Here is a 12641-nt window from a genome sequence, read left to right on the forward strand (position 1 = left end):
AGAGGGGCACTGGCACCTCCAGCCCTTGCCTGGCATCCCACTCCGTGAGGGCAGATGCTGAAGCTTTGAGGATGCCTCTGCCTGAGGACTGACTATCCATCCATCCATCCATCCATCCATCCATCCATCCATCCATCCATCCATCCCTCCCTCCCTCCTTCCTCCAGCACCCTGGGGTGCTCAGAGATGTGGGGTGCAGAGACCAGAACATCTTGGCACTGTGCCTACACAGCCCTGCCCAGGATGTCCCCAGGTGGTCCCCATTCCCAACACACCCTCTCCACCCCAGGGATGAGGAGCTGCTTCCCATCCTCATCTCGCTTATCCTGTGGCTGCAGGGCCCTTGCAGGTGGGAGTGGGGCTTCCTCAGCCCCCTGGAATGGCAGATGTGGGCTACGGGCAGACCTGTACATTTATTTACAAGAAGGCAAGCGCCAGGCAGGGCTCCATCATGGGGCAGGGTCCCACCAGCTGGGGCCCCTGCCCAGGGGGGCAAGCCCAAAGTCCCTTCCGCTGCTGCAGCCAGTGAGGCTGGGGGCCATTGTCTCCCTCTGTCTCTCTCCAGGGTTTTTTCAGCAGGCACAGAGGGCACAGGTGGCTCCAGGCCAAACACACAGCCCTGGCTTGGGTGGACTCAGCCATGGTGAAAACCAAACCTGGGGTACCCCCTTCGAACCCTCCATCCCCTCCTGCAGCAGGCAAGGCTGGATGCTGCAAATCCCAGGGGATGCCCATCCAGAGCAGGGGGGGAGCCCCAAGGGGTGCAGGCAGAGGGGATGGAGATCAGGGTGAGGTGGGAGCACACCCTTGTCCCGCAGCCCGCAGGTCCTCGGGAGCCCCCAGCGGGGCGGGGGGAGCTGGCAGCCGCAGCGGGAGCGGCGGGGCAGTTCCGCTGTGTTGGTGGTCGGTGAGCGGTGCTGGCCGGAGCGGGGAGCGGGCCAGCTGCTCTGCATTAGCCCGCCTCGCTCATCGCGGTCTGGCGGGGACGGGTGAAGCAGAGGTTGTGTTTTTCCCCCGCTGGCAGAGTCGAAGGGCAGGGAGGGCAGGAGGAACACAAAGCCTCCTTCTTCCCTTGCTGGCTTCCAGCTGGGGACGCCTCTGGAAGTGTGCTTGCAGCTTCCTCCCTTCCTGTGCGAGCCGCAGCTCAGGGCCAGCTCCGCTCCCACGTGCCCAGCCAGCCAGGAAAGGAGGTGCTTCAGCCTTGGCTGCCGTGACAAGGCACCAGGGTGAGGGTCCACGGTGCCGTCCATCATCATCGCTGAGCCACAGAGCTGGAAAGGCAGGTCGGGCAGGGCAGGGGCCACCGGCAGTGACAGGCTGCGGCATTTACAGGCAGAGAGGCCACAGTTTGGGTTCAAGAGCTGCAAGCACCAGGTGGCCGAGGCAGAGGAATCACGCTGGAATGACCTTCCTCCTCCAAGGGCATAAGGAAGGAAGCAGGAGCGGAGCAGAGACGCTGCAGGTCGGGCATCACACGGCCAGGCCAGGAGTGAGATCAGAAACCTCCACTCCAGAGCAGCCTCACAGTCCAAGGAGATCTCAGTGGGAGCATTGACTCGGTGGGAGCAGGGTGGGCTGGAGCCTCAGGGGTCGCTGCCAGCACCCCCAGCAGAGGGTCCTGAGTGCAGCAGTGCCACTCAGGATGGGACAAGCTCGACAGAACTGCTGCAGGTGAGGATCCCTGCTCAGTCCTGGCCCACACCTGCTGGATGCCAGGCAGGCATAGCCCCAGGGAGGCAGCAGAGCAGCCCCATTCTGACAGTGGCACAGAGCAGGGATGTGACGTGGGCACCAGAGCAGCATCTGGCACAGCACAGGCAGGGAGGGGGCTACACAGCTCCAGTTCCTGGCCCCACAGTGGGAAGCCGGGACTTCAAGGAGGTCCTGTTGTTATCCAAAAGCAAGACTGAGATGTGGGACCCTCTCAAACACTTCCTCTCTGTCCTTGGCACCCTGTGAGCCCCGGCTCAGACACCCAATGCTGTCAGGGACCCTGAGCTGGTGATCTTCCTGAAGCGGTTGGCAGCACACACCCCAATGAAGTTTTTCTGTAAAAGGGAAGAGGAAAGACACTCATCCTATGGCCAGGGCTGAGGCCCTGCAGCCTGAACCAGACCCTGTTCTGGGGCCTGACGTCTCTCCTGCCCCTAAAAGCAGGTCTTGGGATCCACTCAGAAGAGACCACCACAAAAGGACTGATGGGGTCTCATTTCAGAGGCACTCACACAAGAACTCTGGTGCTGGGAGCCCTCCCTCCAGGCTCAGGGGTCAGCAGCCCTTGTGTGCCAGCTGCCAGCAGCACAGCAAGGCAGAGCCATCCTCTGTGTCCCACATGCCATCCACCAGGACAGGCTGGCAGCCCCTCTACCAGCCCTCTCAGAAGGTGTTGACCCTCATCCCCATTCCAGGCCCCCGCACCTTCCAGCGCCGCCGCATGACGTATTTCTTGAGCAGAACCTGAGACTTGAGGCGCCGGTTGCAGCGTTTGGCCTTTTCTGCCAGATTATTGAGCCAGGGATGCTGCAGGCACTGGTCAGCACTCATCCGGGCACTGAGGGGGAGAGGAACCCACGTCACCCCTTCTCGAGCCCCTTGTCCCCAGTCACCCCCTTCTCCAGCTGCCCCAGAGCCCTGAAAACCCAGAAACCTCCAGGGGGGAACCCACCAAAAGGATGTGCCCAGGGACCAGTGGGGTGGACAGGACTCTCAGGTGTCCAGCACGTCCTGCTTGGGCCAGGTGCCCCTGAAGGGGTGCAGGACTCTGCTGGGGACAGTCAGCAGCAGGGCAGGGGTCCCTGGGGGTGATTTGGTGCAGGACCCAGGGGATGCTGCTGGCCCTGGTGCACAGGCAGCACATGGTACCCGGGGCAGCTCTGGGGATGCCCACCCCAAACCCCCATGGCCACTGCCAGCCTCACACCTCTTATCCTTGATGATGAGGTTTGAGACGAAGTCCTTGGCCTCATCAGAGACACTCTCAAAGGTCTCCTCGTCGAAGTACCAGTTGGCAGCCAGGACGTTGTTGAGTGTCTCAGTGTCGTCATCACCCAAGAAAGGGGAGAGGCCACTGAGCCTGGGGGTGTAAGGAGGTGAGGAGCCAGGTGCTTTCAAGCTTCAACACCTCCCAGAACCCCCCAGAACAGAGCCAGTCTAGCTGGGGCTGCCCCAGGGAGGTGACATGGGGCTGCTGGCACTGTCCTGTGCTCCTGCCTGCAGCCAAGCTGAGCCTCTTAGTACCCTCACAGCCCCACCTGCCCATCTCCCCATCCAGCACCCCCACCTGCCCACCAAGTAACTGGGTGCCTGGGGACAGCTCCACACCCCTGGCAGCTCTGCCCCAGCACCCTGGCCCCCCCAGTCCAGCCCTGGCAGCCCCTGCCCAGCCCTGACGTACAGCATGTAGGTGATGACGCCCATGCTCCACATGTCAGTGGAGTAGGAGACCTGCTCATAGTTGACTACCTCAGGGGAGAGGAATTCAGGGGTGCCAAAGTTCACCTTCAACTTCTCGTTGGGGTTGTACCTGCAGCAGGGGGGAACAAGTCAGCAGTAGTGGGACAGATTGCTCCCCCAAATCAGTGTGCCTCTCCCAGCAGATTTTGCCCTCCCCAACCCTCCTGTGCCAACCAGAGAGAGCTGTGGCCAAAGGAATGGCCTAGAGCAGGTCCTGGGGCTCCCAGCACCCAGAGATGAAAGGGGGGCAGGGAGAAGGAGGGGACTGAGGGGGAAAAATCTCACCTTCGAGCCAGTCCAAAGTCAATGATCTTCACCATGTGTCCAGTGGCAGCGACACAGAGGATGTTCTCAGGCTGTGGGAACATGGTAACCATTGTCTCACCACCAAGAGGTCACATCCCCACTGCACAGGTCCAGCAGGTCAAGAGTCCCATGCCTGACCCATATCAGAGCAATGCTGACCCACAGACATTCCTTCCATGGCTGGCTGGTGTCCTGCTGTCACACCCAGCCCCTGACACCACCACCCCTCAGCCCCACACCTTGAGGTCGAGGTGGAGGACGTGCATGTGGTGCATGAAGCGGATGCCCTCGCAGATCTGCCGGACGAACACCATGCAATCCACCTCCGTCAGGTGGTAGTCGTCGTCGATGATCCGCTCAAAGAGCTCACCACCCTCCACGCTGCATGGGGATGAATCACAGGTCACCTTAGGGGAGCTCTCTGCCCCAAACTGACCTCCTGCAGAGCCCTCTGGCCCCCAGGGACTCTGACCCAGCCCCACCTTGGAGATGCTGAGCAGAGCCACAGTGGGATGTGTCTGTGCTGGGGTTGGACACCCCCAAGGCAGACACAGAGGGGTTAACCCAGGACACTCCAGATACCCTGGGGTTTGTAGAGCAGAACAGCCCCAGCACAGCCACAGCCTCCCTGAAGCAAGTGGGTGGGGGGAAAGGGAGCTGTGCCAGAAGGACCTGGGTCATTTCCACCATCAGTGCAACTGTAGTGTAGGGAGATACTGTTCCAGCCAGGCAGAGCCTGAGGCTGCCTCTGAGCCTGAAGCAAGATGGGGAGGTGCCCAAGCAGGGATGGGCAAGGCATGGACATTCCTTGAGGCCAACCCCTTCTGCTTGGTCAGGGGCTGGCACATCTGCTCTGACTCTGATGCATCCCCATAATGGTGCCCCCCATTGAGTCATCAGGCCTCATGTGCCACTGCCCCAGCACTCACAATTCCATGAAGAGGATGATCTCCCGGGCTGTCTCAATGGCATCGTAGAGCTGGATGAGGTTACGGTGGTTCAGCTGGTTCATCACGTCGATCTCCAGCAGCACCATCTCCTGTGGAAGGAGCCCCACAGTGGTGTGGGGTGTCAGCCCTGGCCATGCCATCAGGACAGACTGTGTCACAGCCCCAGGGGCACACAGGACAAGAAGCTGCCACCCCCCACCTTGTCCATGCCACCATGGCCAGGAACAATCCCCTGGCCAGCATTGTTCAGACCTTATCCTTGGCTCCCTGCTTCCGAATCACTTTGGCTGCCAGCTTGAGCCCCGTCTTCTTCTCTGTGCATGTGTGGACTTCACCAAACTTGCCCCTGGGGAGGGAGAGAGAATGACCCAGGCTGTTGGGGATCCCTGCACTGTGCTAGGGTGTTGCACAGTGCTGCCCTCTGCACCCATCCTGCCCAAGGCACCCATCCCACCATGACCAGAGGAGTCACATCAACCCAGAGCTGGTGCCCAAGGGAGGAGGGCAACTTGGGGCAGTGCTTGGGGGAAGATGGGCACCCTTCCCCCTTGTGGAGCCCCTTCTTACCCTCCCAGGATGTCCTTGGAGTTGAGGCTGAACTGTGAGCTGACGCTGGCAGAGTGCAGGGTGACAGTGCGGTGTGCGAAGGGCGCTGGTGGTGGAGGGACGTCATCTGCCCAGAGGAGGGGTGGGATGAGAAGGGGATCTCCTGGCCAGGGGACCCCACTGCTGGGCACCCCCCAGTGCCCCAGTGTGGGGTGAAGGCAGACACCCAGCCAAGCCTGTGGGTGCAAGAGGCAGCCGGGTACTGAGTGCTGGGTTGCAAACCAGGGGCTTCTGGCTGGGGCTGCACCGAGGACACACCACCCCCAAAGGGTCCCTCACTACTGCCCACAGCATCACCCTGCTCCATGGCACTCATCCCACCTCATGGCACCCACCCTGCTCCATGGCACTCATCCCACTGCGTGGCACCCACCCTGCTCCATGGCACTCATCCCACCTCATGGCACCCACCCTGCTCCATGGCACTCATCCCACCTCATGGCACCCACCCTGCTCCACGGCACTCATCCCACCTCATGGCACCCACCCTGCTCCATGGCACTCATCCCACCTCATGGCACCCACCCTGCTCCACGGCACTCATCCCACTGCGTGGCACCCACCCTGCTCCATGGCACTCATCCCACCACATGGCACCCACCCTGCTCCATGGCACTCATCCCACTGCGTGGCACCCACCCTGCTCCATGGCACTCATCCCACCTCATGGCACCCACCCTGCTCCATGGCACTCATCCCACCTCATGGCACCCACCCTGCTCCATGGCACTCATCCCACCTCATGGCACCCACCCTGCTCCATGGCACTCATCCCACCACATGGCACCCACCCTGCTCCATGGCATCCACCCCCACCACACCACGTGTCACGTTTGCCCTCTCCAGGCCACTCTGCTGCCTGACACCAGCTCTAGGCCACTCCCTCTCCACGCCACCACCTCCTGCTCGCGCTCCCAGGACAGACCCCATGCATGGAGCACCCCCCACACCCATTCCTGAGCCACCCTTCCCCAGGCAAGCACAGGAACTGGCCTCTCAGGGATTGCAACAAGCATTCACTGCCCTCAAACCCTGCCATCCCCACAAGGACAGTGGTGCAGGACACAGGGACACACTGTGCCCTGCCACTGGCCAAAAGGTCACTGTCACTCCATGGTCAGTGTGGCCAGAGCAGCCTGGGAGGGGACACGACGCATTTAGCCCTGTTTACAGTGAAAGGGGAGCTCGAAGGCCACCAGGCAGGTGACAAGCCAAGGGCAGGAGCCAGCAGCACAGAAAGCTGCAGGGACAGGAGACAGGGCCATGGGGTCCCTGGGCTGTCATCTCACAGAGGGTACAGGGGAGCAAGGACAGGGCAGGCACCCCACGGCCTTACCCAGTATTTCAAAAGGGTCTTCCTTCCCAAAATCGGGGGTGAGGTAGGGGCTGGGGGGTGGTTGCCCTTCAGGTCCAGGCTGGTTTGCAACTCCAGTGGGGTCTGGGGGCTGCCCTGTGACACTGGGCAATGTCCTCTCCTGTGGGGTGCTGGGGGGTTGCAGGTCCACCATGGCTGGCGGGGCAGGGCCAGGCTCTGTCGGACCCTCTCTTGGCTCCACTGCTGTGCTTTCCTCTGGTATCGTCTCCATCTCTGCCACCTCTGTGCAGGGCTGCTCCTCCCTGGAAGCAGGAGAGGTTGGTGAGCAGAGTCCAGCCAGCAGCCCCCGAGCCCAGCACCCACCTCTGCCCGGGGGGATCCAGGGCTCCCTGGAGCAGTGAGGGGGATCCCCCCCATGCCAGGAGGGTGTGGGTACCTGTGGCAAGTGGCCGGGCAGCTCAGGCTCTGCAGCAGAGATGGGCGTGGGGGCTCGGGGACCATTGGTGGCTGCTCCTCCATCTCCTTTGGTGCTTGCTCCCCTTTACCCTGAGCCTTCACAGCAGCCATGGCTGCTGCTTCTGTGGGCTCCTCAGCCCCACCTCCAGCCTCTGCTGCAGCTGCAGGGGGCTCCACCTCAGCAGCTTTCCTTCCTCCATCCCGAGCCTTTGCAGCCACCGGGACCTTCTCCTTCGCAGGATCTTCCCCTTCACCCCCAGCCTTTAATGCAACTGTGGTTTTTTCTGACTTTGCAGTTTTCTTCCCTCCATCCTGCACCTTCACAGCTGCTGGGGCTTTCTCCTTTGCGGGCTCTTTTTTGCCTCCACCTTGAGCCATTTTTGCAGCTGGGATTTTTTCTGTCTTTGCTGTTGCCTTCTCTCCATCCTGAGCCTTGGCAGCATCTGGGGCTTTCTCCTTTGCAGGAGTTATGACTTTCTCCTTCTCAGAAGTCAGAGCCTTGTCCTTTTTGGGAGCTGGACCCTTGTCTTTCATAGGCTCATCTTTACCTCCATCTGGAGTTGGTTTTACTGCTGGCGATTTTTCTGCCTTTATGACTTTATTCTCCCCACACTGAGCCTTTGCAGTCACTGGGGCCTTCTCCACAGAAGCTGTAATTTTCTCCTTTTGAGCTTTGTTATCAGCTGGGGCTTGCTCTGCCTTTTCAGCTTGCTTCTCTACATCTGAAGTTTCAGCAGTGGTTGAGACCTCCTTTGCAACCACCGTGGTTTTCTCCTTTGCAGGCTCTTCTTTGCCTCCATCCTGAGCCTGAGGTGCAGCCAAGGCTGTCTCCTCCCTGGGTTTTGCCTTCTCTGCTTCAGAGTTTGCTGTGGCCAAAGCCACCTTCTCCATGGGCTCTGCTTTCCCACCACCCTCAGACTCTGACCCATCAGGGGCTTGCTCTTTCCTGAGCTTGTCCTTTTCTCCATCCTGGGGCTTAGTTACAGCTGGGCCCTTCACCTCCGTGGGCACTGCCTGCCCTCCTTCAGGCTCTTCCAGAGCTGGAGCCTTCTCCTCTCTGGGCCCATCCTTCTCTCCATCCTTAGCCTTGGCAGTAGCAGGAGCCTTTCCTCCTTTGAGCTCTCCTGCAGCTGGAGTTTTCTTTTTTCCAGACTCATCCTTCTTATCCTTCCCCTTGTCCTGAGCCTTGGAAGCAACCAGAGCCTTCCCCTCCATGGGTGCTGCCCTCCCTCCTTTAGGCTTTTCTACAGCTGGATCTTTCTTCTTCCCAGGCTCATCCTTTTTCTCCTTCCCTACACCCTGGGCCTCAGTGTCAGCCAGCACCTTCTCCACCACAGATCCTGCCTGTCCTCCATTCTGCTGCACAGCCGAAGCCTCCTCTCCTGGCACTGCTTCCCGTCCATCCCGGGGCTCCGGAGCTGACAGAGCTGTGTCTTGCTCCGGCTCTGCCTTCCCTCCTCCAGCCGCTCCTGCAGCCTTCTCCTGCCCATCCATCCCTCGGTCCTGTGCCGTGGTGGCAGCCGGCACCGTCCCCTCTTGGGGCTGGGCAGCCTGGGGAGTGGCAGGGGCTGCACTTCCCTCTGCTTCGGGGGGGGCCGTGCCACCATCCGCCCCACCGCCCTGCTCCATGGGGACTCTCCGGGCAGGAGGCGGCTGCCCCGCGGTGCTCCCGGTCCGGCGAGGCTCCTGCGGGAGAGAAAGCAGCAGCTGAGGGTTCCGCAGCCCCGACTGCCCGCAGAGGGGCACGGCGGGACCCGGGCAGCAGCTCTGCTCCTGAAGGGATGAGCTGCTGCCACCCAGCCGGGAATCGCCCCCCCACCGCCCAGCCGGCGGCTCCCAGGCTGGTGGCACCAAGCCAGGGGCCCCACGTGGCCACCAGACCCGGCACCGTCCTATTGTGCCCCGATATCTGCCCCGCGGTGACTGATCGATGGCCTGACGCCGGCACCTGTCACCGGGTGCCTGGGGCCCCCGACGTGCAAACAGCCAGCGCGGCGCGGCCAGGGTGACAATTTAAGGCCACATCCCACCATGGCGGGGCAGGAGACAGAAGCTCTGGCCCCAGGCTGGCGGGTGGGGAGCAGGAGAGGTGAGCATTCCCAGCATGGCCCCAGCCCTGCTCCCCCCAAACCATGCAGGCAAACCCCATCTGCTCAGGGGCCACACGAACCCCCAGACCCAGCAGCCTCTAGCACTGCTCGACCCCTTGCCCTGGTGTAGCCAGGTCCATCAAGGGGACCTGTTGGTGTCCATGGACCTGTGTGGGAATCCAGCACAACACCTGAACCCCAAATCCCTGCTCTGTCCTGGGCTTCACTGCCTTGCCATGCCCAGTCACCTCTCCTCACCCCGTCCCAAAACACCTCCCTGCGCAGCCGTCCGGAGGTCAGGACAGCCCAGCCCCAGAATAAACCCACCAGCAACCATCCCAGTAACAGGGAAGTTGCTTGCTGGTCTTACTGGGACTGGAGCTGTAGCAGAGCAGTCCCTGGGAGAGTGTTCCTGCACCCCAGAGTTCAGCACGAGGGGACAGAGGTGTTCCTCTCAGAGCTGGGGGCTTCACTATCCCCAGGGCCACCCCCCACCATGTCCCACGTGAGCAGCCCCAGACACCCCCCAGCCCCTTTACCTGGGCCCTGGTGCAGGAGGTGGTCAGGGCAGCAGCATCTGCACTGTGGCAGTGCCGGAGGGAGCAGCCTCTTCTATCCCGGGTGTAACGGAGCCGGATTAGTGCGGGCAGAGGAGGATCCTTTACAGCAGCAGGAGCCGTCCCGCTTCGCCTTTCCCAGCACCTGTTGCTGCTGGAGCCCGTTCAAAGGACACGCCACTCTCGCCTGTCCCCCCGTGGGCTGTGGACACGCAGACATAGGGCAGGGGATGGGGACAGACCTCCCTCCTGCCCCAGCACAGCACCACAGGGAGGGCTGGCACTGACACAGTGGCACCCCAAAGCCATCCCTTGAGGGGTGGCCTGGGCAATCTGGACAAGGCCCAGGTGGCCAAGGTCTTCCAAGGTGTTCACAGGTGGCACAAGGTAGCCACTGGCCAACCCATGGGGGTGGTGGCCACAAGCAACTGCTGATGGGACTGATCCTCTGTGCCACTGAGCTGTGTCCAGTCTGCCCACCAGCACTGACCCTTTAGGAGAACAGCTCCAAAGGACCCTGCACTCCATGGGTGTGATGTGGCATCTGAGGGCACTGCTGGCTCTGGGCACTGTCACCAAACCCTGATGCGGGTAACAGCAACTGGGAACTGGGCACTGGCCAGGGACAGCAGCTTCCCCTGGGAACTGGTTCACAGACTCATTTTCTGCAAAATCGAGTGGTTTGGGAATCAGGGAAAGAAACAGAGGAATTAGAGGCTCCCAGAGGGATCATGCTGTGTGTGGGTGCCCCACAGGCTTTGCCAGACCATTCTGGGGTGCTGAACCCCAGGGCATGGTCTCAAGGACTGCGCAGGGCTGAACCCCTGTGCTTGCTGGGGGAGCAGGGCCTGGTTGGTTGGGTGTCCCTGGGGAGGCTGAGGTTACCCTGGGCTCCTCCAACCCCAGACCCTGCTGACAGCCAAGTTCTTCCTCCCAGCTCCCCATTCCACAGGTCCTGCCAGACACCAAACTGAGCTGCTTAAACCTTGCTTTGCTTTCTCCTTATCTTAAACCTTACCTGCATCCAGGGCTGCATTACAGCTGGAGGCTGCAGCAGTGAAGGAGGTGGGAAGGCTGCCTTGGACAGTGCCATGATCAAGCTAAGCCAAAGCCACCAACACAGGCAGCAGCAGCCCCTCAAGAGCAGTGCCCACCTTGCCTGCAGGTCCTCCCAGGAGGACATGACCCCAGCCAGGCAGGGAAAGGGAGAGTGCTGCTGTTCCACGTTGCCAGATTCCAGCTCCCAGTGAGCCAGCAGCATCTCTGTGCCATGGGCTGGGTTCAGGCTTTGCCAAAGGAGCTGTGGTTCACATGTGGCATCTAGAGCAACACAAGCCAGGATGGCAGCATGGCTGTCTCCCTGTCCCAGAGGTGCTGCTGTCCCATTTGTCCCTGCACTGGCATCAGGAACCCTCCATCACCACCTCGATGCAAGAGCAACATTTGCTCAGTGGGACACAGCCCAGGTCTCCTGAGCAGAGACACAGAACTCTCCTGCTCCAACCTTCAGCTTGGATTCATTGCTTCATTGAGCCCAGCTCCTTTCCCAAATCCAGGGCAGGACCTGGAATGTGACGAGGACCAGCAGGGATGATGCAGGAGCAGGCACAAACTTCCAACCCACAGTGCTGATGCAGTCAGGTACACACAGAGGTTGGAGTATCACCACATCCACAGCTCTTGGGGACTGTGGCACTCACACTGCCATTCATGGCACCACCACTGCTCCCGTGGTGAGCATGTCCTTGTCCTCCACAGGGCACAGTCAGGAATCATCAGCCAGATGCTGTGCCTGGGCAGCAGGGACTCTGCACACCGACTGTCATCGCCAACAGCTTGGAATTGCCTCTCCCCTCCTCTGGCCGAGGGCTGCCAGACACCTGGAGGCCACCAATGTCACTTCAGGCACGTACTGCCACCACTCCGCCAGCCTTTGGCTCTGCACCCTCCCGGCAAACCACTGGGTGGAAGGAGCACATCCATGCCCCAGGTATAAGGCCGGGAGTCCAAGTGCCACAGCTATTCCTCACAGCCCCCTTGGAGCTGGTGGTGGACAGCAAAATTAAATCCTCCAAGGAGAGGAGCACCCACCTGGACACCAGCCAGTCTTCTTGGGATACCTGCAATCTTATACACTCCCTGGGAGCAAGGCTGGTGTCCAGTCAGAAGCACAGGGACGACAAAGCAAAGCCCTGGGAGCAGGGCTCTCCCTGGTTCTGCAAAGGTGATTGATGACCAGGTTTGGCATTATTACAGACAAAATTCATTTGTGGGCAGAGGGAAATAAGCTGAAATCAGACCCCTCAGCAGAAAGAATTGTAGAACAGGAGTTGTTGCATCCCAGGATTTTGGATGCCTTCATCCAAAATCCCACACCCCAGGGAGCAGGACAATGATCTGTCTCTCTGCAAACCTGTCACCACCCAGGATTCTCAGCCTGGGCTTGCGTGTTTTTTTTCCCCTTCTCATTCAGGAATTTAAGCCAGAGCCTACATTGGCTGCAGCTGGAAAACAGCCTGTCCTGGGGCTGTCTGGCAGCGCATCAAGCACGCTGTTCCTTAGCGACGCCGTTGTCACAACTGCAGCAGCACACTTTAACCTTTCCACGGGAAGGGAGGCTGAGGGGCCAAAGCCGGCCCATTCCCTGGGAAACCCGACACCCTTGGCTAAATCGAGCAGCAGGGCAGGCTGAACAACATCCCCACCTGAATCCCAGCCATGCCACTGTAACACAAACCAGCCAGGCTGTGCAGCCCGGCGGGCACAACTCAACCAGCAGCACCCAGGGCTCCCACAACGAGCTGCCACCGTGTCCTGACAGGTGGCACCCAGAAGGTGATGGGGAAAGACAAGGAAAAATCCCAGCATCATCAGAAGGACATCCAGAGCTACACAGAGCCTTGAGAAC

At 60.7% G+C, this 12641-nt stretch overlaps 1 protein-coding gene across 1 annotated transcript; it reads right to left on the bottom strand.

The window, feature by feature from the left end:
* Positions 1-1967: 1967 nt before the first annotated feature.
* On the bottom strand, positions 1968-8715 carry MYLK2 (myosin light chain kinase 2). The gene is made up of 13 exons (XM_071572927.1): positions 8335-8715; positions 8134-8226; positions 7067-8079; positions 6652-6932; positions 5277-5382; positions 4962-5055; positions 4689-4798; positions 3999-4140; positions 3739-3809; positions 3395-3523; positions 2921-3073; positions 2419-2551; positions 1968-2048 (listed from the first exon to the last, which is right to left on the bottom strand). The coding sequence occupies exons 1-13, from the start codon at positions 8713-8715 to the stop codon at positions 1968-1970; spliced, it is 2787 nt and encodes a 928-aa protein (XP_071429028.1).
* Between the last annotated feature and the right edge of the window lie 3926 nt (positions 8716-12641).

This window comes from Pithys albifrons, chromosome 18 (genome assembly GCF_047495875.1).
Source record: "Pithys albifrons albifrons isolate INPA30051 chromosome 18, PitAlb_v1, whole genome shotgun sequence".
Lineage (NCBI taxonomy): Eukaryota > Metazoa > Chordata > Aves > Passeriformes > Thamnophilidae > Pithys > Pithys albifrons.